We start from the raw sequence: 26,208 nt of genomic DNA on the forward strand, positions 1-26,208 counted from the left end.
GTGTTCCTCCAATTGAAACTAGGTTAGATTTTACATACCGGTACCTTTATCTACATAAAGCTAAAACTTACTTTTACAGTAGTGTCCAAACTCGGCCCTCAAGGAAAGCTCATCAGCATGCTCTGCATAAGCCTGATAACGATCATGTTCATTGGAAACAGGTGCGTCGGAGCAGGAAAACATCCAAAACCTGCAGGGCTCTGGCCCTCGAGGACAGAGTTTGGACATCACTGGCCTACATGCATTGACTATCTAAATATTGAAATATATATTTTACTTTTGTTAAAAGCAAAAAAAAAAAAAAGTTTACTGTTAAACCATTAATGGACTGCAAAGATAAGTAATAGAAAATATTAAAATATTAATTTATAAATGTATTAAAATATCATCTGGTGTTTATTGTTATTAAATTAATTACATTTATCTTTTATCTGTATAATCTTACATAAATTTAGAAACATAAGTGTTCCATACAAATAAAACAATTGTATATTTTTGTTATCAAACCTTTTGCCATTTTTCAGTAATTAGAATAACCATTGTAATTATAAAAATACAAACAAAATGTTATGTTAACATTATAGAAAGTTTATCTGTCTGTGAATCTGACAGTGTAAAAATCTGTATCTCAAATAAACCAATTAAAGCCTTTTGTCACTTGTTCAATTCAACAATAATAATAATTTAAAAAAAATAATGGATGGCTTTATAAACGAAAACCCATTCAAATACTATTTTTTAAGCTTGTTTATACAAAAAAACATTGCATAATAGACAGTAAATAATCTTGCAGTTGAAATGTTGTAAAGTTGCATACTGTATGGTCTGCCTGTGTGTGAAGCCCTGAACCCTGAAGGAAGCGGGAGTGAAATTCCCCTGAGTAGCGTCTCTAGTTTGCTGTGACTCTGTGCACCAACAGTCCCCGCTCCCCATTCTCTCATTGGCCAGGTGCAAACTAACTGACAGCCGCCTAACACCGTCTGGCGCCTTGACACTTTGCGGCCATCTTTGACTTGACTTTGTCGCACGTCCGACAATAACATCACGAATGGAGTCCTGCGTTTCCGGGCCGAGGAGAGAATGGGGAACGCAGGTTTTCAGGGACGGGTGCAATCCCGTGCGTGCATGCACACTATCACATGCAGAAAAATAGTCGTTTGGATCTCAGCGACATGGGGGAAGGTGCAAAGATAACTGTTCACAGTCATGAAGCAGTTTAGAGGGAATGGCAGACAAGAACAGCAAGGCTATCGGGTCATGCTGGAACTTCTGCACTTCAGAGTTTTCACTCAGGGTTTGGGTGGGGGTGGGGCACTGGGACCACAGTCAATGTATGTTATGTTCCAATGAGAATTGACACATGGTAAGTGTGTTGTGGAGCAATGGAGAACAAACACGCTGACAATGTCTTCTGACTTCTAACAAATTCACAAATTTCTGCCTAAAGGATGATGACGGACTGAGGCTGGGTTCACACTACATGCTTTTAGGTGACAATCACCCGAAGATAGCAAATCCAGGTCCTGGTAACTAAAAATCTTTTCACATTTTGGCTTTAGCCACATGTGCCGTGCTTCTAATTAACCGACAGGTAAACTAGCTCATTTAGTTGAATTTCACATAATATGTCTACTTTAAATTAGGAAAATGAGCAACCTCCAGGTTATGTGAATTTCACTCAATGTGCGTACGAGTCCAGGCCAACTAAACAGCATGGCACACTTGATAAAATAGTGAATGCTCGAGCTTAAGGTCAAGCCCTGCAGTGACTTGTGAAAACCATGAGAAATTGCCCCCCAAGCCGGCAAAAAAATGTTTAGAATAGCCTATATCAATCCTGCAGTTTAAACCGTAAATATATCACAAATTATTAGACATAAACATTTTAATCTTATTTCAAACTCATGTTAGGAAATTACACTTTATTGGATTTTTGCACTGCAAGACACTCATCAAAGATGCTGTATGTCTTAATAATAATAATAATAATAATAATAATAATAATAATAATAATAATAATAATAATAAGCACTTTATTTATAGCACACTTTTTGTTCCGTAAAATCTGCGATTGACTGGCAACCAGTTCAGGGTGTACCCCGCCTACTGCCCATAGCCAGCTAAGATAGGCTCCAGCACCCCTTGTGAAGAGCAAGGGGTTCCGAAAATGGATGTTCCGTAAAATCTCTTTGATTTAAAAATTTTTTTTTTTTAACATTGTGGCTTCATAAATGTAAACTCAGTGATATCAGATATAAGCCACTAAATGTAAAAAATCACATAGAGGCACTACAATGGAATTGGACTGGCTGTGTAAATCCAGCCTGAGATCACAGTTGCTATCAGGGATCGATATTAAATACATAGTCATTTAAGAAGCCTAAGTGCAAAGAAAATGTTGGCTCCCTTTTTTAAATATCTTGTTTCACTTTCAGTTCATACTTGATTTATGCTGCTGAGTTCTCGGGGACGGGTTTATTTCCTGGCACGCCACCACCATCTAGTGGCAATCTATTGCAACGACAAATGAAACTGACTCAGAACGACAGAACCTGGGATCACAGGGAAGTGCGCTAAAGTGCAGTCCAGATTGTTTTCATTATGTTTTGGCAACCTGGGATTTTTTTTCTTTTTTTTTAATGGGGTGTGTGCTTGGTGGGATTTGAAGAAGTTCCCACAAAGCACGATCACATGCACAAATCTTCCTCTGACAGAATGAAACCTCAGTTCATGGTTTAGGCCTTAAATGTACATCTCACATGTGTATTACATTTCTTGAGGACTTTCCTGGAGCATGTTCCTATAAGGGGGTAATGGAGTGTGTGTGTGTGCGTGAGTGCATGTGGGTTTGTGGCATTGGGTCACGTTCTCTACCGCTGCCTGTTTAAAGCCTAGTCAGAGCACCGGCTGAATGGAGAAGTGATGAGAAGGCTCGCTTCTGCTGCTTTGAGCACAGTGTCAAAATGAGAGGCGAGGAGTGGGATGCAGAAGCTACACTGGTACATGCAACATTGGTACAGTGTGCTATTTACTGAGGAAGAGAGGAGGAGTAAAAGAAAGAAGAAAATAGATAGTAGGACACCCATTTTTTGTTTGTTTGTTTTTACTCACAATAAATCACTAGCAGTGAGTAGTTAAAATTAAGTGTTGTTTTCCAAAGGCAGCAAGGGGAGGAAATACATCAAACAGCGTGTCACTTGTCATAAAGAAACATGGAGGGGGAAAAAAACAAAAAACAAAAAAACAAAAAACAGAACCAAATATGATAGAACAGAACCAATTTTTTCTTTGTTTTTGTTTACAGTTTTTCTAAATGAGGTGTGTAAAGGTCAGTGAATACTACTAAGTGGGCAAGATATACAATTCCATGATGAATGGAGGTGAAATGGACAAAAGCGGGAATTAGTGACTATTTTAGAACGTTGCCTTGTATCACTAATGGAATTGTTATTGACTTGTAGCTTAATATGCGCTATTCACTTGAGCTAATGGAGACTATAGTTCACATTATTAATATTCATTATTAATATTTATAAAATGAACAAATTAAACTTTCAAAATAATTTAATGTATTAGTAAATTAATTTATATACACTGGTACCTCTCGGGAACCAATTTGTTCAGATTTCTGGGGGTCAGCAAAAATCATTGTGTAAATATTAACTTAACAGCATTTGTTAGCAGTAACATTTTAACCAACTTACTAAACAGTTACAAAGATGTTAAAAAAGCTAACTGTTAATATCAAGATGTAAAAAGTTGAGTACAATGGCTTAATGCAAATGATAGTTCACTAATGTGGCGGCTGCATTTCATATTTTAATATTTATAATACTAAGTTATCCACTGCAAAACAATCCCCAAAAACAAAACTTTACCATAAATGCATGCATTTTAAAATCAATAATTTCAGAAATGCTGTGAAAATTATACGAATTGTCTTAATTTAACAAATGAAACATTTAAAGTAAGTAAAGATGTACTTTACTTCAGTAGCCACATTCAAAAACTATTACTGATACATTATACTGACTCAATACTGTATTTAATGATTTAAAAAAAAAATAATAATAATGTTGATTGTTAATAAATTAAACCTCAGTCTGCAACTCAAAAAGATAGAATACAGATAGATTGTACATGATATATTCAAAAATATTTTGAATATATAGCTTTCTGAAAAATATTTTCCTCTGTTTAGTCAATTTGTATAATATAATTACCTTTTGATTTGAACTCCTGAAATTCATGAACTTGTCTACCACATTTTAATTGAAATGCACAGTTATCATAAAATAACTCATTAACTTACATTATTAGACTAACAGTAGTATAGCAAATATATATTATTAGTGGAGTGACACAATGGTTAAATCAAATAAATAACTAAAAACATGACATCAACTAAGTATTTTCAAAAATGTAAAACTGAAGATTATACTGTACCATACTGGATGCTATATACAGTACAGCACACCATTTGAATGTTTATTTACCTTTCAACACACACAGTGACACAGTACAGTATTGAGGAGCAACGACGCAATAGGAGGAGCAATCGCAGAGTTTAAAACATTGCAGACCACGGGGGAATGTTGGGGAGTGAGAGGGAAGGAAAGAGGGTCAGAGGGGCGAGAGAAGAGAGGAACGACGTAGAATCCAGGATACTCACGTCGTTTGCAGCCGCACTTCTTGATCCGCTTGGGGTCGGTGATGTCATCGTGACAAGCTTTGCAATAGAAAAAAGCTCTGGAAAGACACATGCGCATCTTCAGTACACGTTCGCCAGCCTCCCATCAGGGAGTCATCAGCGTTCACCTCTTGACTTCTTTTGCGTCGCTGGCGATAAAAAAGCCCAGCGTTCCTTCCTGCATCTTGACGTGGTTGCCCGGGTTGATGAGGATGCTGGGGAAGGGGAGACATAAGGGGACACCAGACGTTCATTAACTTTGGGGGACAACACTCATGCTCAAGGTGACACCACATGCTAATCAAGAGGAATGGTACATACATGCTTTCATCAGAAAGTCAAGAGTTCAACTTATTGGGGCACTTTTTGTGCTTTTTTTGTCATATAATTTAACAATATAATTATTTGTTTTCTTGAGGAGAAATTTTATTTATTCTTGTCATACATATATATATATATATATATATATATATATATATATATATATATATATATTAATTACAATTTATTTAGTGTATGTTTTAAATATTACAGCGACATGATTATTATTTTATAGTACAGGGCCACTTCTGTTACTAAATATGGTTCCTTCCCTGCAACCTTCCAAAACTGTTTATTATTGTACAGTATAAACATATCACAAACACTTGAATCTCACTCCTAACTCATTTTACAACGAGTGCTCTAAAAAAATAACAAATAGATAATGATTTTGAAAAATTGTACCTGATGTCTATGTGTAGATGCACATGACGAAAGCTGTCTGTAATTTTCACTTACAACTATGCCTGTATCGAAAGCTTAAACATTGCAAAACTCTCACAAACCTGTTGCCTTTGAAATGGCAAAAACAAAACATGCACCTTCCAACAACCAGAGTGTGTGCCTCTAATCCTACAGCCACGTGACTTAATATAATTTATATAATTATCGTTTATTATTAAGTTAAAAAAACACACACATAAGGCAAAAATGAAGATAAAACATTTTAAGTAAACCTAATCCAGCTGTGCATCATGTAAATACTTTTTTTGCGACAGTTATGTGACCAGAGTGAGCAAAACTGTGGCTGCCTCTAAAGTTAGTTGAAATTGCAAACAAAACACAGAAGATTTGCCAAAGGGGGCGTCTGGTATTATTGTAAGTGGGGGATTAGAAATATAATAATAATATAAATATTTTAGAAATGTAATATTGTTATAAATAAAATAATAATACTACATATACTTTTTAATCTATATGACATACAGTATATGATATTAATCTTAACTTAGGTGTATTGTTCCAGTCCTACCACTATTCCAGGCTAAACCTCCCCAACAAACAAAAATGTTTGTTGAGATGCATCACTTCAGCAATACTTCCATGACCACAATTACTACTTTCCTATTAGCCACTTTGATGGCATCTTAGAAGGCATTAAAGAAAGAGCACAAAAAAAATAAAATACAGCTGAGTTTAGGAATCATGACGAGCAAATTGCAAATAGGCGGGTGTTTTATCCTTCATGGTCAACTTATCATCCGTGCTTCCTGTTTTGACTCATGCTGCAATCCAGACAATTGAGTAATGTGGAATTTCTGAAAAAAGCTTCGGAACACGGCTCCAAATCCAAATTCTTACCTGCCAAGATGAGCTATGCTTTGAGGTACAACTATTTCCTACTTTCCCTGCAGCCTTGAATGCAACATTATCTGTCAGCTACTAGCGGATTTGTTAATCATGCGGAGGGACAGAATGGCAAACAATATGAACGCACAATTCTTCGGTTACTGATCATCACTTGGACAAATGTGATGACACTTACAGGTAGACGTGACTGCAGAACAGTAGATGTGTATTATAATAAGAATAATATGGAGTTAAATTAGGGTCAAAAGTTTTGTACTTGAAAAAATAAAACTTGAAACTGAAAATTGTTGTGTTGATCTTGAATTTCACAAAATATAAAAAGGTATTCAAAATAAAAATAAGCATGTGAAAAGTTTTTTCGGGTCAAAATTAATTTTGATTCACTTCGGTCCTGCTTTTGAATAAATTATTTATTTTCATTTTTTGCTTCCATATATATTTTGACATTTGAGGTCTTATTTTTTTCAGTTGCATGTTTTTTTTCTTTTCAAATTCAGATCTTATTTTTTTGGGTTTCAACACATTGTTTCAGTTTCAAAACTTTTTTTCACTTTCAAATCGTTTTTCACTTTCAGATCTTTTTTTCACTTTCAAGTCTCTTTTTTTCAGTTTCAGACTTTTGACCCGAATGTTACGTGGGGGCGTGGCGTCAACTGAGCGGGGCGTGGAATCATGAGTGACAGCTGCACAAAAGCGCTTTGGAAACACCCCCCAGTGACAGTGCCTTCAGGGAACGTAGGAATTAAAATAACTCAACATATATACACCATATTCGTGTGTTTGGCAGCATGTGAATTGATATCAGTGACAAAATTCCACTCCAAAGTCCGTTTTAGACAGTACTGAGCACCATTTACGGTCTAGCAGCAATAGGTTGTGCCAGGTTTGCCGTACAACAGCGACGTTTAAGCGTCTAATATGTCCGATGTCGATGTCGGCATCGTATTCTCCCGCTGGCGTCCGGCCGGTTGCCGTCAGGACAACCGAATGCACGGGTGAGACATGCTAAAATAAGTGTTGCAAAATCATAACAAACAGTAAGGGGCTGTTTTTGTGACAACATATTTTTTGGCGTGACGCATTATAAATGGGGGACTTTGTCAAAGCTGAGCTAACGTTAGCATGAAGTATCGGCCACAAGCAAGCTCTGCGTTGTAAACAACTGAGGTAAAGCTAGCCACCTTTTTTTTTTTTTACGCGGTCAACTCCGCCGCACTTCATTTATTTTTCTGTTCGCCCTTTTGTAGGATTTACGTTAGTGTGCTCGAAGAGACGCTTTCAAATTCAAGATCAACATAACAATTTTCAGTTTCACGTTTTATTTTTTCAAGTACAAAACTTTTGACCCTAATTTAACTCCATAGAATAATTCATGATTTATGTTATTGTTGGACAGTGGGATGCAAGGGAATGAACAGCACCTCCTGTTATTGGCATATTCAATTTGTTTAAAAAAAAATAAAAAATAAATAGATTATTTGGTTCACTGGTGGCAACAGCTTCCTCATTCAAATACAATACGGGGTTGAAACTAATTTAAATGTTGATTATTTACATTTTAATTTTCAATGAAAATATGAAAATTAAATGGGATGTGTGGCCCTTTTTTGTTATGACTGCAAATGGCTGTATCATTCCCCATTAATTAGACTGACATGAAGAGGAAACATCACACACACGCACCTATTATAGGCTCACGCACACGCACACACACCCAGGTCATTAATGGTTGCCTGTGGGCAACAGTCATCAATGATGTGAGTGTGAAATCAAAAAACATTCAATCCACAGACCTTGAAGGGCACACGCCTCCACAACGTGAGCCCAGATGAAAGACTCAACATACTGATCAGTTTTTTTTTTTTATGTTTCAATAAAAATGACTCGGCAAAGTAGAAGTGCAATATCTTTCCTCTGGGCTCTGTCACACTCTAATAATCATATCACAAATATCAAGGGAGCAATTGAATCCATATCTCATCAAAATGTGCAAGTCATGCAGTTAAGATTTCAAAGTCCGCATTCTTTCATCATCAAACATCAAAGAGAATTCAGTCTGATTGAATAGCCCCCCAGAGAGATAAGCATGCTCATTAGTGGGGGGCGGGGGGGAAAAACAAATTAATTCAAACACTTCCACAAAACATTGCTGCCCCAATCTGAGATTTTCCAGGTGCACTGGTCAGGTGGCGATTGGAAACTTCCAAGATGCATCAAAACCTCATATTGTGAGCAACAAGGGAGGCAGTCCAACACTAACGTCATGTGAAGACGTCATATTGAGAGCATGCAAAGATACCAAACATCATGAGGAGGGAGGGGGGGGGGGGGGGGGGGGCACTGCAGTACAGGTATAGGGGACGGGTACGTAGATGCAGACGGTTGCAGTAACTTCTGTGCAGTTGGATTGTTTCTCAAACACCAAACTGACAGGAAGTGACCTTACTTGAGGACATCTACTCCAAAGACGCACACACACACTCACATATATATATATATGGGAGTGACTGGATAACGCGGGTCAACACACACATACACACGCACATATTCACAACCCTTTCCCCTTTTTCTCTTTATCAAATACATGCGCAGCACGTGAAGCATCGACAACATGAGAAGGTGATGGAATGCAAAAGTGAAATGCATCTAGTGAGGGGAGGGAGGGGGGTTCTCAAATTTCACTTTGGATACGCTTAATGCTATCCAAAATGTCCATGCCTTTTTCCTGAATGAATGGGTGGTAGTGTAATAAAGCCATGTGGGACATAACAGGCTATGTCATATTAAGCACGATATAATCAGCGGGTCTCCGGAATGTGGAAAAAGAGATTAGCAGCAACACATCTGTCATATTTTGGTGTAAAATTCTGCAAATATTTGAGATAATTGGATCAAAAAAGATCAAACACACATAGTTAGGTCACAACTGAAAGAAGGGAACTGAAAGTGAGAGAAATCAACGAAGCGAAGGAAGGGGCTGGTCGAGGACAAAATCAAATAAGAGGTAGATGTGGAGAGGGTGAGCGAGCGTTTGGCCTTGGTACAGCGACAACAGCAAAGACAAGGAAACAGCACTCCTACAAACATGTCCAATTCATCTAGTTCCTCTCTTTCTCTTTCTTTCTCTGCCTGCAAAGAAGTTAGTGCATTGAGCACAAGGGACACCATCAAAAAATAGAAAAGAAAAGAGTTAGGTGGAGGGGGGACAAAAAGAGGCCTGTGTGAGATAGCGTTTGGGGAATATTCCTTGGGGGGCAAACTCCCAAAGTCAGAAGCGTTAAAGTAGTGGCGGAACTTTGGAAGTAAGATAGGGTAGAGGGCATACCGCTTTCGGCTTCTGCAAACAACAAGAACAAAATCTCAAATCAAACAAGAGAACACAAGCAACTCTTGCCAACGTTTGGATGATTGGCACGTTTGTGTCGCACCAAAAACAATTCATTCAAATCTGTTTGATTATGTGCATTTACATTTTCTTTACCAACCAGGGAGTTTGCTTGTCTATTATTAATTGTACAGTCGCTAAGCAAACTTCAACAATCTATTGGGACAGAGAGGGAATTTCTCAACATATTTTTTACTGTTAAGGCTTCTGGTGTGTTGAGCACACACACACAAACAAAATCAGGATAAGTGTTCAAGGGGAAGAGGGAGTGGAAGTTCACAGAGTATTAGGGCCACACGGAAAAGAAAACAAAACTCAAGTTAAAATGCAACAGTAAAGTCAGAATTTTTGAAAGTTTGCGTACTATAAAAAATAATTTAAAAAAAAAGCCTAAATATTGCAGTCAATTATAAAAATCATAATTTTACAAGAATACATTAAAATCAAAAAATTACAATAAGGTTAAAATGCAGTAAAATTATGACTTTTCTGACACATCAGTGTACACTAAATTAAAATTTTACAAGTGATGTAATCAGGGTTCCTAAACATTTGAGATTTCAGAATTCCATATTTTCCAGACCCCAATTTCCAGATTTCTGGGCAAAAAATTCAAAAAAAAGTGACAATGGTTGCCTCCGCTAAGTCCAGTGATCACAGATAATTGCATTAGTTCGCTTATCAATTGCCAGCCAAAAAAAAACAAACTCATAATTTTATGTTTATAATAAAAATTCAAAATACAAAAAAAACATTATATCTCTTCATCCATCCATTATCTTGACCGCTTAATCCTCACAAGGGTCGCGGGGGGTGCTGGAGCCTATCCCAGCCGGCTCAGGGCAGCAGGCAGGGCACACCCTGAACTGGCCACCAGCCAATCGCAGGGCAAAATTATATCGATATATGTATTTATATGTGACAATTGATGCAAGCTCTCAGGCTGGCAACAGTACATAAAATTGTCACATGCAAAACATTAACAGTTCAGTGTTCAGTTCTTAATTGTCACTTTTTGTGGCAGGATGTGGCTTTTAATCGTAATGTTGCATCTTTTTGGTTCACTTTTATTCATGCTGATTTCATCTTTCTGGTCTGCAAATTGACAGAAATCTTATGGAACCCTTTGTGCTGATTCGGTCTCTTTAACTTTCCCCCAATTTTTCAGCAGCATCTCGGTCATCAAGGTGTAATCACCAAATAAAGTATATGATTACATCACAAATTATTGTTTAAAAGCAACTAATTTCTGTCCTCAGAGCACTTCAGGTTTAGTTATCAAATAATTGGACTGTCAGGTTGCTATGTTCACTAGTATGATCTAACAGCTAAGGGTGATGCACAATAATTTCAATGTAATACTTTTTACAGGAGCCACTTGACACGTTCGAATGGTGTACTGTATGTTAACTGACAAGGTACACAATGTAAGGTTTTTTTGAGCCAATCAGACTCAAGCATTCCCCAAGATCTTGTTACAATGCTGTGTGCTCTCACAAAAACATTGTAGTGATGCTTAAAAACAAACAAACAAAAAAAAGGATAGATCTATATTTGTTGTTGTTGTTGTTTATATTTATGTTTTTATATATTGATATATATTTTTGTTTTTAAAAACAGAACTCTTTTTGTTTTAAAAACTTTTTACCATCTTGGAAATGTGGGACATAAATTAAATTCCTTTTCATGTTAATCAAATTTCATACTTTCATAAAGGAACCCTGAGTAATATTAAATTAAAAACAAAACAAAAAAATGCAAAATGCAATGCAAAATGTAATTGGACTTGCATTCTAAAATTTCAAGGAAAAGTAATCATTTTACAAACAAATGTCAAATTGTGAAAATCAAGGTATAACGAGACAGAAGAGAAAAAAAATCTTAATCTTATGAGAATCAAGTCATGAGAACAGGGGGAAAGTATTTCTGCCAGAAAAAAATGGCAATTCTGCAAAAATAAATAGTTTAAATATTATGAGAGTAAAGTCAAAATTCTATAACAAAATTTAAATATTCTGAAAATTATTAAATACTGACTGTAGTGTTCATATTGATGATGCTGTTGATGAGACAAAATATTGAACGTCGGCGGTCTCAGATTGTTGTCTGTAAGTTTATAAGAATTTTTACCTGGAAAACAAATCAAACATCCATTATTCTCATAACATTAATACTTTTTCTCATAACTATTATTTCTTTACAGTGTAGCCCTGATACTGAGTTGGCAACTGAGATTACTGAAATTATTTTTTGTTATTGACATGGAAACAAGAGAAGTTAAGGAGAAAAAAATGACATGAAATTGAAATGTGCATTTGATTATCTTGAAATTGTCCCAAGTTATGAAGTTTTGTGTGCATTGAGTAGGCTATTATGGCATCAGTAATCTATTTGTCGGTCCACTAGAATATAATTGAGCAGAAATAATTGGTTATTGAATTGTTGGTGTGGTTCCATACATCTGTAGAAGAATCAAGAAGAGTTCTTAGATTGGAGTGTTGAGGCATTTAGCCAGTTTGATATTTGGTTGGTAATGCTATCAAACGCAATTGTAATCTCAATTAGAATGGGAGCGTTTGTCACATACAAACCTGCTCTCTCTCTGCTCAGACTTGTACTCGATGGCAATGAGCAACAGCTTCAGCTTCACGTAACACAGCCTGTAAAATATGTGGAGAATATTAGGAGATACTTCTTGTTTTAAATGCACATTTTCGCTCCTGTTTGACATAAAACCTACCGTGGAAAGTGGGCTGGCTGAACAGCCAAAGAGGGATACTTACTCGCACACAGTGGGGAAGGAGAGGCCCACAAAGGCACTGGACAAATACTCTGTGTACATCTCATTAGCCACTCCCTCAAGATAATATTTCTGCCAGGTGTCCTCCTCGATCTGGAAATAAACAGTAGACAAGTCATAGCATCAATGTTTTTCCTTGCCAATATGGTGCGCAGATGTTTGGCCTGCTCATTATGTATTGATCCATCATCTTAATGTCACGAGAAAAGTCCTTTGATAAAGGCGAGCACCTCTTCAGCGCTCAGCCACAGAAATAGATTCCAGATGAAATATCACGGTAAAATATGACGTGTGGGGACGCTAATGGGAAGTCTCTCTCGCTCTGGACGACGATGTCTCGATTTACCGGGAAGGTGTTCTGCCTTGCATCACTCTCCCGCACGCTGTCGCCACTTATGTTCGCCTCGCCTCCAATCTCCTCATGAATCAGTTCATTGAAGCCAAACGCAACGTGAGCCTGGATTTAACTGCGTGACGGGCCAAGGAGTTACCTCAATGAAGGACCTCATGGAGAAGAGGTTGGCCAGCATGGTTGACAGGCCCTGAGCCAGGCAGCTCTGGGCGATGAAGCCCGCTTTCAGCTCGGCCAGGCAGATGGCATCGTCGCCCTCCTTCCAGTTCCAGCTTGGAATGTTCAGCAGATGGGCCTTCGTCCGGCAACAACATACAAACAAGGATGGTCATGAGAGAGTTCAATGAGGCGATATTTTATTTTAATATATAAGCAAGGAAGCAGGAAACAGATCACAGTTTCAAGGTCATATGATTTTCCGTCCATTTTGCCTGATGATCTCCCAGTAGCGAAACAATAACCCAGTAAAACCTTTGTATCACTGGTGTAGACCGAAAAAAAAAAAAATCTTGAAAAAATTAGCATCGGCCATCTGTCTATGATACTTGGCTCTGACTGGCGCGCATTAGGACAACTTTTCTAATACAAGCTCTGGAATTAGCTCAAAATGTTTCCTTCAAACCAAAATGGCCAACTTCCTATTCAGTTTCAGGCATGGCTCCTCCAGATTTTTATGAGTCCTGCTCACAGACTTGCCGTTGGGAGAAGTGATGATACCAGCGGTCATCTTACCTTGCCACTCTCCAAGCACAAACAATTGCATATTGATTTCGCTGCGGCATTTTCACGTTATTTTCCGTCTCTACAATGAAAATGCCACAGTGTGCCATATGGTTGTACCAATAAGTCTGGGAGAAGTGTTACATGTACTTTTCATCATTGAGATTGAAATGCTATACAGTATTTACTCTTATATGGTGTATCCGAATGGTCAATGCAAACAGTGAAGTTTTCAGCGAAAACCAAACAGAAGTTGCCAGTAACAGTGGCAACACAAGATGGCTGCCCTCTGGATGAAGCAATCTTAGTGCCAGTTGTTAGTACATTCATATATAAGTCCTTTTATGGCCTGTTATGGTAGACATGTCTACCCAATTTTGTGTGTATGAGTTCTTGTCCAGAAACATGCGCTTGTGACACCACCTGGTGTTTGGACCCTAAATAACAAACAAGCTGCAAGCAGCGATGAGTTCACAGGGGCCGCCAACGTGCTTGGGGCCGTCAGAAAGTTTTCATACATCAACACCCCTGATTGCTGGTCATGTTTATTGGTATTGTCAACAGCGTCTCACCTTATTGTGATATTGAAGCATCTGTGTTATTATTCTGATTTTAGGATGGTAGTTCTTGATGGAGATGACCCTATAGGAGGGGAAACGGATTTTAAAAAATCACACGGTCAATCAAACAATTAAAAAAGAACTCATCATCAGGTCAAGAAGACGATGTGCTACCTCATGATGTTGGAGGCGTCTTCAGCATCAGGATCTGCGCAGTATTTATTGGCCAGGATGAGACAGGCATCGGCTGACTCGATCTATGCATGAGCGTAGGGTCCAAACACATGCGTCATTGAAACACTTTTGATTCTGATTGTATGTCAGTGATGTTATGCAAGTCCGCACAAATCAAACGTACTGTATCTGACTTTTAACTTCTCTCTCTGTTCTTCAGATATTCACAAAGACATTAGTCTTGTGATCTGTCTTGGGATTTCTCTGGAATGGATTTTTGAAATCCTCAAACGATTCATTTTTATCATTTTCAAATGTTTTTTTTATGGAAATATGCAACCGATATACCTCAATGGTTGTATTTGCAAGATAGGCACAGAAAAAAATAAATAAATCTGTTTTACAAATTTTAACATAAATATTTGATAGTAACAGTCAGACTGTTATGAACATTTTCTTTCTGTACAAGAATGAAGTTTCAATCATTTTAAATTAAAACTTTTTTTTTTCTTGAAACAGTTTGACTTCATTCAGATAAAATTACAACACAAACCAGTCTCACAATTCCAAGAACTAACTTGATATTGTAAATATTGAGACAAATCAATTAAAACATGCATAAAATACATAAAGACAGATTATGAGAATAAATCACTACATGAAAAAAACAACATTCCCAGAAAAATTACAAAAAATGAATAAAAATTTTACGCGAGTCAAGTTGAAATGTGATGAGAAAAAAAGAAGCAGTTTCTTCATTTTTACGAGAATAATTTAAGTACACGGGAGTAAAAACAGTGTTTGTACATCATTTACGCTCAAAATAAATAAGTTGATTTAATTATGATCATTGTGTCAGCCGGTTCCACACTATTTTATTGCATTTTGTTGAGTGATATTTCTGACCACGTCATCTCTCACTTTTGGTGGCTTCTCGTTCAAATACTTTACATGGGCCTTATTTAAATTAATAACCACAATTGAAAAGTTTGATCATGTCTGGATCATGTTAATAGTATATTTCGGTCTGTGACTCTATATGCAGCACATTTACTAAATACTATTTATTAATACGCTCCGAAAAGTGCTAAAATGGAATGTACCTTGACTCGAGCCAGGTCGTGAGGATTGAGCACAGATCCCTGGTAGAACTCTACTTGTGTAAAATGGCGTTTGAACAAGGCTTCCAGCTCAAGATTAGGGGAAATACTGGCAAACAAGGGGAGGTTGGTGAACACATGAATGCATACTTCTGATACGGATCGCTTTTTGAAGACAATGAGGACAAATACGGGAACTTACTTATGGAGAAAAACAATTTCTACATTGACATCATCCCTGTCCTTGTGTAGGAAGTCTTTGAGGAAGTTGGAGACACTTTCGAGGGTAATATGACCACAGACCACAATATGCCTAAAAGGAGGGGAGGGGAAGAAATCATTTTGAGTGGGCAACATAAATCATTGCAGACACTGGCATGTCTCCCAAACATCATCAGCCAAAACCAAAGCACCAAAAGAAGAAAAAAAAAAAGTCAAGAAATGTCTTTTCAAAGAAAACACATAATTGAATTATATCATTTCTGCCATTAAAGTGAATATTTTCCCCCCTTGTCATGAAAAGTGGTTCAAACCTGCAGGACGAGCACAATCAAACACTCAACTGTGAGCCACTTTAGCAAATCTAAGTTATAATCACGGGGCCCGCGGCGGTCGGCCCATCATCCGTTCTCAATATAAAAGTCGTCCCTCCGGCCAAACCGCCGTCGTGTGAGCTGAATAGATGTTGACAAAGACATGCACATCAAATATGATCGCACTCTTCTGCAGAACGCTGCGAAAGACGTTCAAAGGGATATGGGAGGCCTCCGCTTGACACTAAGTCTAAACAGGACCCTGTGACAAGAACTTGGCAAGAGTCGGTGGCGGAGGGATCTGTCAGCCGGTGATTGCGGCAGCACGTTAGATCCACGTTTGGATGTACGCACTGCAGGCTATAGTGATCAAGTGCAAATGTCAGATACACAGCCAAACAAAAGCCACACTGATGAAAGGGTGCGGCCTTCGCTTAATTCTTATTCTGGGTGATTGTCGCTATGTTGGTTGGATACTGTTGTCATTGTTGTCTGTTAGGTTATTCTAACTCAGTCTGTATGAATGATAGCCTGGGATGGAAAGTCAAAGACGGTATGTTCTGCTACTTTGGGTCCGGTAGATGCCAGAAGCTTGCGTTTTGTCGAATTTCAAAACGAATCAAGAAGACGGCAATGTTTCTCTTGGCCGTAGTCTCTCAACGCAAATGGTAAGAATACTAAGAACAAAAATGCTTCCCGACAATTTGTTTTGAATTGGGCTGAGAAATTCATTCAATCACCATATGATCATTCATGAGAGGCCAGGGAAGTCGGTCATGTATGACCAGCTTTTCTTTGTTAAGCAGAATCACCCCCAAAAATACTTAACAGATTTCCAGGAACATTCTGGTATGTAAATGATTAAAACTCTACTCAAGAACTAAAAATGAGTTTGTCCTCTCCTTCAAAAAGCATTTCTTAATCCTGCATTAACCAGGATACAGTCTGCTCACTAACCATATTGAAAAAGTTGTAACAAGAATAAAGCTGTTATTTTATGATGAAAATGTTGCTGCAATTTTCAGACATGCAAAATGACATATTAATTCTTGTAACAGTCTGAGATTATGATTGCATAATTATGATATACAATGCCAGAATATTAGAATAATTAAGTCCCAATTCAACAACAAAAAAGACATTCTAAGAGCCGAGTTTCTTCATGTATCATCAAATTGAATTTAATGTTTTTTAACGCCGTTTTTAATGCAACTTAAAACTAATTTAATGCCCATGCCGTACTGCACATAAAGACTCACGCAAACATATACATATTACATACATTTATGCATATACTGTTTATATATTAGGGCTGTGAGTCCATTACAATTTGTAATCATAATTAATCGCATGATTTCCGTAGTTAACTCGTGATTAATTGTATTTATCGCACATTATATCTGTTTTAAATATACAATAAAACATTTTTCAAAAATATATTTTTCAATAAATTTTCTTTATCTTAATTAACATAAATGTGAAATACAAATACAAATGCGGTTGTATCTTTTAGTTCATTGATAGAAAAATTTGATAGTAATTCATAGAGAGTTAAAAGCGTGTGAAACACTGACTCACAAATTTGTGTTGAGGAATTGGTTTGTCACTAGGTGGCATTAGTGCTTCATGTTGGATGTTGCAAACAAGAACACCACATTTTTCTTTTTTGGTATTTGGAACATGAATCAACTCGTGGAATTCTAGCCATTTTGTACAAACAAGGCATGAATAACAATTGCATTTAAATTTAAAGTTCCTCTCAACATTGCATTTATAACCTTAATTATATATATTGGACTTTTAAATCGTTTTAATGGCCTATGGAAACCCAGAAGAAAATATTTGCATTGTCAGAAAGAAAGAAAAAATCTCAACAAAATAATTTAATATTCTACAAGTTAAGTCCTAATATTACAGAAATAAAGCTGTCATTATGTGAAAGAAAAAGCCTTGTTGTCACAATTTCCTCGTCATTTTTGCTTATAAAATTAAAATGCTTCTTTTATGTTAGATTCTGACTAAAATTGCCATATATAACAACTAAATTTTGCATTGATTAAGTCAAAATGCTAAATGTGTGCGTGTGTGTAGGTTGGGTGATAAAAATTGGCTTTGAATCTTAATGTATGGGAGAACTCGTATATAAATGGAATAAGAAATTGTATGTCTAAGACAATTTTCTTCACCTTTATGAACAAATTAGATTTGTTCGCGATCTCCCCTGTAATGACGTGTTTAAAATTTGCATAACAGCCGAAGTATTTGGCACATGAATGTATTAGTGGCTATAAGTATAGGTGGGGGTTTAAGCTCTCTTTGAATGGTGTTCCTCTTGGGGTGACCCTTTTCAAATAAACTGTTTGCACCCCAGATGTTTTAACTAAGGCCGTGATGAGACATTGTTAACTACACAAGTTATATGATGAAGTTAAATTTGAGAGTGATAGTGTTCTGTTGCCAACATTGGGTCCAAATGTGCCCTTCTACTGACACAGATTAGTGTGGACATTTGGCAGACACACTAATTACCCGATGGACATGTGTAACGATATCTCATAATGACGATGGGCCTCATCCGCTACTTAGCAGAACGTGCCAGGAGACAATTGAGACACTTTAGTTTTGGCCTGGCACCGAACACCTCTGCACTCACAACCAAAAGGATTAAGTTACTCTTTCCTAAAATTAACTGTGGTTCCAGTATTCACCATTCACGGTCCTATTCATGGCCACAGATTTGTCATGACAGCTTTCTTTAAAGTCATTGTTATGCTCTTGTTCGGCAGGAGGAAACTTTAATAGTGGGCGTCCGAAATCGTATGGAGTGAAATCAGTTGGAGGAAATACAAATTGATGTCGGTCGAGAGCTGCGGTTTCAGATTGATGGGAGCGTCCGGTAATGGACGTTGTGGCGCGTGATGGTCTTCCCAGATGCCCTTTAAAAGAATCTAACAGGCAGCTGTGATGGCTAAGCAAAGAAGAAGGGCCGTCAGGTCTGATGAGCTGACATATGTGTGGGCAGCTAGCGGCATTTGGCACAAGCGGACGGGAAACATCGCTCATGTTTTCCCTCATGCTTTCACTGACTATATGTCTTTCTCCAAGGCGATGACCGCTGAGCATTACTTGGTCTGCAGGCAGATGTTATCAATGCAGCAGATATATGCTCCAAAAAGCGGATAATAATTAGACCTACAGAATGTAGACCACCAATTACGCGAGGGAACGTTCATCAGCGTTGTTGCGCATCCTTATTTTATTATAATGATCCCTAATTAATGTCTTGTGAATTTGACTCTAACCCTTGCCTAATTTGAATGCTAAAAATAGAATTGTGACATATATAAAATGAGGCTGCAAAATCAGGAAAAATCAAGCCGCTGTCTTAGCTGAATGCGCTGAAATCATGCCGCACTCAAGTGTCGAATATCACATCACTAGTACGTCTAGCATCTTTCTTGTAGGCAGATTTACGTTTGAGGCCTCATGCTGATACCGATCAAATTTAGGACCTTTTGTTCACTCAATGTGAGCATTCACAGTAGCTATCAGTTTTAAGATACTCAGAGAATTCTGTCATAATCCTGCTCTCAGTCTGTGTGTCTGGTGTTTTTCCAGTGGGCAAGTGAAGGGGGCATGTCCACCTGCGCCACACCTGAGGCGCATTTCCACAATCAAGAGGTCTTTAAAAGGACTCCCGGAGCGACAGATCACTGTCGGATTATTTCTTGCACGCAGCCCTTGCTCAAGACGTTCTCTAGACCTTTTGTTCCTGAATCTTATGCCAATGTCAGACTACGCGATTTTTTTGTCTTACACGACAGTTGCGCTGTCACATTACCCGACAAATTCGCTCTGTGTCGTGGACGGGGCTTGTAGTCACACTACACGTCTGAACGCGACAAGACACCAGCCGATCATCGCGTGTTGTCTTGCCAAGAGAGACGCGTCGGCCACTGTTTGTCGGGGAGGTGGGACAAAAAAAAAAAAAAAGAGGCAAGGACAGGGAGTGTTTGCGTGAATCGAGCACGCATGGGACAAGTGTGATGTATGCGCCGGGGTAATTATAGCTGATTTTGTTCATTAATTTGCGGGATGACATCTTGTTTTATTATTTTATCAAACACTGAAATATTATATTGAGTATTTTTTACTGCTTCATTTATTCATATTTGATTTGTTTTAGTACGATGCATTGGATAGTATACGCACTCACTCCGAGGGGGGAAAAAAAACTTTCAAGTGAGAGCGGGTGACAGTTAAGGCGGCGAGGCCTGGCCCGACTATATGAAAATGTGATCGATCCTCACTAAATATGTGCCCATCTCATATGCCCAAATTTCTGAAATTATTAGAACAACAGTCACAATATATTTTGGTCCTCTATTCATGTCGCTGTTGCCTGACGGGTTACACGGATGCGTGCGCGCTCCATGCAGCCGCAGCGCTGCAGCGGGGCGCTTTTTTTTTTCCCCCTCGAGATGCACCTGCCTGGCCCCATCCAATGAAATATCCAGGGGATAAATAAATACATAAACGAATAAATAAACAAATGCTAATAAAATAAAATAAAAATGCTAATAAAAAGAGCTATAAAATGCTGTTCAGTGTGTGATTGACGTTTCGCTCCCTCTCGCTATTGGTCAATGCTGTAGAACCAAACGGACGACGACGTAGGTATGTCACACATTATGCGTCAAGACGAGCAAAAATAGACTTTCGTCGTGATGGTCGTGAACCGTCCCGGACAACAGGCGACCAGTCGTTGAACGTGTCACACTAAACGGGCGACGCTACGTCAAGACAACCCAAAATCCTTTACGACATGCCCCGTTTGTCCGCGACACGTCGGTCGGGCTGAAATCGGGCTGTTTTCGTGTAGTCTGACAGCGGCATTAGTCTCACATTCTAGTATAGCCTTGTTTTGATTTGATAACTTAGTATTTTTTCACGTGTATCTGCCACGGCGCTTTCTGTTTTGTATATAGTTAGATTGTATTGTGTGTTATTGTGAATAGATAGATCTAGCTTGCGTTGTAAGTATTTTTTGTTAACCCCTGTTTGCAAGTGTTTTTTGTTATTAACTTTTCCGTGTATTGTACTCGCGCTTTATGTTGTTTTTTCTCCTGGCATCTGAGCCAGCGTTTTGCGTTTGGTGGGTTTGTGAATAAACCTCATCTCAATTGTATTTTCCTGTCTGGGCCTACATTTTTTGGGATCCACATTTTCACAGACAGCAGTCGGTACGTTACAAATTCAAGTCTTTATTATAAAAGGCAAAACACCAACTACCAAGTCTGAGGCATTTTACACCCTTAAGAATAAAATATTTTTAACAATAATTCATTGGGAAAATGCTATTAATTAAAGGAATTGAACTGACCTGACAACAAATAAAAATGTTACTTATGTAAAAATGTTAACAATGCTTTAATACTGGCAATAGTTTGACCCATTTTATTTCCTATAGAAAAAAAAGAACAAATGAGAAGCCTGAGAGGTTCCCAACACCAAAATTATTTCTTGCAAAAAAAAAAAATAATAATTTGGAAAAAGATACACTAGCAAATAAACATCCACCTCTATTAATCTCATGGACAATAAAACCCATTCAGTTAGCATGACTATTAGGGATGTAACGATATTGGCAATATCGTGATATCGTGATATTGAAATTGCCACAATATCGTCGTCGTCATGTTCACAATATTTAAAAGGAACACATCTGTTAAAAAAAGAAAAGTCAGGTTGATTTCCATTTGTGCAGTTCTAGCACCATCTAGTGGCTAGTTTATTAGTGCAATTTAATTTTCATTAGGGATGTTTTGGCCTTCTATGTTTAAAATCTATGCTAATTGTCAGATGAAGGCTCAATATTGTTATTAGAGATTGTAGGTGGTTTATATGCATTGCTGTTATGTACAAAAGCACAATATTGTGCTTTTTTTTTTAGCTCTTTCTTTACAATGATCTTTTTTAAATATCGCCAACGCCCCCACAATATCGTGATAATTATCGTATCGTGACCTTCATATCGTGATAATATCGTATCATGATGTTTGGATATTGTTACATCCCTAATGACTATACAGTTCAGCTCCATTTTATATAATAATACATTCATGTTAGTTAAAAACAAAAATTAAATACAGATTTGATACAATCACATAGAGTACAAGCGGGCAGTACAAAACATGCACACAGAACATGCAGTTAGGGAAACATCCCAGGATGTGGTCTGGAATGATTTGGAAATGAAAACCAAGAGAGCTCAAACATCAGCAACAGACACAAAAACTCGCTACTGCTCTAATCCTTCGCTTACCCGAAACATGTTTGCATTGTAAAAGGGCCGAATTGACGCTTATTTGGAATGGCATATTCCTTAGATGTGACCGGGGGCATTCATTTACCCAACTGCAGAGTGCCAGGAATCTTTTAGGGCAGTAGTGTCCAAACTACAGCCTGGGGACCATTTGTGGCCCATCGCCCATTTTCTGGCGGCCTGTGGCATATACTAAAAGTATCTTTTGACATGGTATGCAATGCTATATAGCATAAAAAGAAAATAAAAAAAGTGGGGGTACGTGACTAATTGGTTGATAAATTGATAAATTAACTACTACTACTACTACTACTACTACTACTACTACTACTATAGTAGTAGTATCAATAAGTCACTACTACTACTATTACAACTAATAAGCTTTTCTAGATATGCAAAGACACAAAGAAATTTAGTTAAAATAGTGCCAGAACAGAAAAAAAAAAAAAAAAAAAAAAAAAAAAGTTGTGCTTTAACTCAATGCAGCCCTTTCTCAATTAATTTTTAAACCCCCCACAGGAAGAAGAAAATATATAAAAAAGCTTTTTATAATAATCAATAGTACAGTATTATATATTTTCAAATAGTTTAAAGAAGGAGATTATTACTACTGCATTCATTCATTTCATTCATTCATCCATATATAACATCATCATCGTCATATAATATAACGTTTGTTTGTTTTTTCTTAATTAATTTTTTTGGTGAGGATTACAGTCCACAACTGCATAAATAAGGCAAACATATAAAACTTAATGAAAAAAATGCAACACTTTCACAACAATTTCAATATTTATTTTTGAGAAATGGCTCAGAGTTTCAAAAGGTAGATGTCGCAGGATTCGGGACCAGATTCTGTGCCAAACCCTACCTAACTCAGCCTAATGGAAACCATAATGGAAAACACAGATCTCCACCAAGAGCGGCGCTGCCAACTCAAGCTGGCCATTATTTTATCAACACACACAAGCCGAGCGCAGTTGCTCATCTGGCGGGTGAATGCTATACTGCACAGGCTAGCGCGAGCATGAAAGAGAGAAATCCCTGCACGGCTTCCTCTCACGTTTTGTGGTTTCAAATGGCAAAAAGATTCAATTACAGCAATTTTTTTTAATAGTTCACAATGAATCAAGACCTCAGCTCTGTAATCAGTCAAATACTTGTAAAGTCAATGGTGGCCAAAACTTTGTGTACAATATGTAAACACTAAGCACATACATAATGTATTTACTGTACGTGATCTTGTCTTTGCTTTGAGTTGATATCGTGATTGGAACCACATGTTCTCTTCAGAATGAAAGCGGAAGGAGTAAATAAAGTGTGTGGGAGAAAGTATCCTGGGTTTTGACAAGGGCTTCTCTCAGCACCCATTTGTGAGTCCAGGCTGAAGTTCCTCGCCAAACATAACATTTCATCAATCTTGTGCCACTGACAGGCAAACACTGTCAAACAAAGGCGTTTCATTCCTTTCTCTGGCCTCTTTGCTATTCTAACATCTGACTCGCTGAATTATTTCCCAATCGAACGGAGATTGGAAAAGAGAAGACGAGTCCGCATCACTGAAGATGCCGAAGAAATGGAAAAATACAATTTGCTTGCTGAATATCAATGAGGTTTGAGCCACAAGGGGGTATAGGAGCACAACACCGTACAACGAGCACTGTGTACAGCTTCACATGTGGACTCTCAGCTGTGAGAGCCTCCACAGACAACCGGCAGCAAACAAACAAAGGAACGGGGCAAGCACAGGAACCAAGTAGGTAATAAAAACAAACAAACAAACAAACAAAACAAAAGCAAGCCAAAAGCAATCGAGAGCCTCCAAATGGGAGCGAGGCGAACCGGCATTCAAGGGTGTGGGAGCTGACTGAAGATCAGGGCCAGAGTGGTGTCAAGCGATGATATCATGGGGAGAGCGGTGACAGACAACAGCATAGTGGCTTTTTCACATTGCATGAAGAAGCCACAAGTCTGTGGGTCATTGGCAAAGGACATGCCAGAAATGATGCAGCTGAACAATACGCAAGCACACAAACGCATGCAAGCCAAATGAAATCAGAAGAGGAAATGGATCATTGATGATACTTCAGTAGACCACCAATGCAAATGCATTTGCAGATGTTTTATTTATATATTAATACAATTAAATACATAGTAGGGGTTTCATGACTCTTTATGTTTCATTTTATTTAATATTATAATGCTTGTACTCATAGCTGGAAGTGAACACAGGATAGATCCAAACACTTTACAAGATAATCAAGACAAGTTTGTGTGTCGTAGTCATGAAAGCTCTATTGTCCATATCCAAAATAAACACTGAATTTTTCAAGGAATAAAGAAAGAAAAGCACATCACACAAATGATTTGAGGAGTATTAGAGCCACAGTGAAAAGGTAATAATGAAATCACAAGAATAACAATTTCATTTTGGGAGGAAAAACGTTGCAATATTGCGAGAAAAAAGTTGGAATACTACACTACACATACTACAGCAAGTCACCGCCTATTCGCAGTTCATTATTTACAAATTCAACTAGTTATCTGTTGCTTTCCAGGCAACCTATCCTCAGCTATCTGCTGAAATATTCACCTTTTATATTAGTGTTTTTGTTGTTGTTGTTGTTGTTGTTTTTGTGGGGGCTGGGTGTATTCTTTCTGCAACGAAGATGCCACTGAGCTAGATTTTTTTGTTTGTTTGTTTGTTTGGTTTTTTTGCAATGCAATTGTACAATACACTTTTAATGCCATGGAAAAACAAATTTTACAGAAATAAAATGTAATATTACAAGAAAATGTTTAAATGTAATAATGAAATAAGTTACTGTACTGCCAGTAAAAGTATTTATTTTGTGAGAAGTCATGACACTATGTGAGGAATAAGCAGTCAAGAAAATGGATGGATGAATGGATGGATGGATATATATTGTTGAAATTAATAGTAATTTTTTTTCAAATGAATTAATTATTAGTTTACCACAAGATGGTGCTAAACAATACACACTGTCTCTTTAAATTAATAAAGCATAAAAGTCTGCGAGCCTATAACAGTATTTTTCATCATATAGCCTACTGTAAATACTTGTGTGGGATCGTACTGTAAATTTGTTCCAGGGCTTAACATGCCAACATATTACCTAAGAAACTATACGACTACTGGTCTCAAACTGTATTTATCTTTGTAGGAGAATTTTGACACTCATTAAAATTATGACTATTCTTGTAAGATCTATTCTCATTAGAATTCAAACTTTTTTCAACTAACTTTTTTCCTCATAAAGTTCTTTTCAATGTGGCCCTCAACGTGAGAAAGCGTGAGCAAGAAGAAGAAGATGGCAAAGAGCAAAGAGCATAAAGATGCATGAACATGTGAGTCTTAATGGCCGAGGTCTCCAGTCACGTAGTGTGACTTCTTGTTACCAATGTTTTAAGTGATCTAAAAAGTGAGTTAACACCCCCTGGTAACTGTTACACTTTGAGTGAAAGGGGTTGAGGGGGGGCGCTCTTGAGTCACACAACCACACCTTGTCTGGGTTCCAACTTACTTTCGGCCTCGTGTCGAGTTATAACTCCCTCCGTATTTCTTCCGATTAAGGATGAGAGCAGCAATTTCTGGCACGTAGCGAGCAAACATGGCCTACATGCATGAAACAGAAAAAATAGAAAAAAAGGCATGCAGAGAGGGTTCCACCGCACACAGAACAACAGCAGAACCGTCTGGAATACTTACTTTCTGCCATTAACCGCACTATAGGAACCACCATATTTCTTGCGGTTTCCTATTAACTCTATGATTTCAGGGACGTAGCTGGCAAACATGGCCTAAGGAGAAGATAGAAGACAGAAGCAGAGGCTAATAAAGAGACTAGAGAGCCGGCGGTGGGACGTGCGTGAACCCACATTTCTCCCAGGGAGAAATATATGACTTTGCTTTTAA

The 26,208-nt window shown here is 37.7% G+C and overlaps 1 protein-coding gene across 30 annotated transcripts in view; it reads right to left on the reverse strand.

The window, feature by feature from the left end:
• The window catches only part of LOC144001226 (calcium-activated potassium channel subunit alpha-1a), a 234,959-nt gene that overhangs the window by 36,409 nt on the left and 172,342 nt on the right, over window positions 1-26,208 (reverse strand). For 15 of the 30 annotated variants that reach the window (XM_077495371.1, XM_077495369.1, XM_077495368.1 and 12 more), the window contains 11 exons: window positions 26,002-26,093; window positions 15,616-15,726; window positions 15,417-15,522; window positions 14,314-14,396; window positions 14,152-14,221; window positions 12,999-13,154; window positions 12,491-12,600; window positions 12,299-12,367; window positions 9,648-9,659; window positions 4,819-4,905; window positions 4,673-4,749 (listed from right to left, as the gene is read on the reverse strand). In XM_077495371.1, the coding sequence (XP_077351497.1) occupies window positions 4,673-4,749; window positions 4,819-4,905; window positions 9,648-9,659; window positions 12,299-12,367; window positions 12,491-12,600; window positions 12,999-13,154; window positions 14,152-14,221; window positions 14,314-14,396; window positions 15,417-15,522; window positions 15,616-15,726; window positions 26,002-26,093 (973 nt within the window). Of the gene's footprint in view, window positions 1-4,672; window positions 4,750-4,818; window positions 4,906-9,647; window positions 9,660-12,298; window positions 12,368-12,490; window positions 12,601-12,998; window positions 13,155-14,151; window positions 14,222-14,313; window positions 14,397-15,416; window positions 15,523-15,615; window positions 15,727-25,816; window positions 25,909-26,001; window positions 26,094-26,208 lie in introns of all 30 variants that reach the window. The other 15 variants (XM_077495366.1, XM_077495386.1, XM_077495362.1 and 12 more) reach the window with 3 other exon arrangements.

This window comes from Festucalex cinctus, chromosome 14 (genome assembly GCF_051991245.1).
Source record: "Festucalex cinctus isolate MCC-2025b chromosome 14, RoL_Fcin_1.0, whole genome shotgun sequence".
In the NCBI taxonomy this organism is placed as follows: domain Eukaryota; kingdom Metazoa; phylum Chordata; class Actinopteri; order Syngnathiformes; family Syngnathidae; genus Festucalex; species Festucalex cinctus.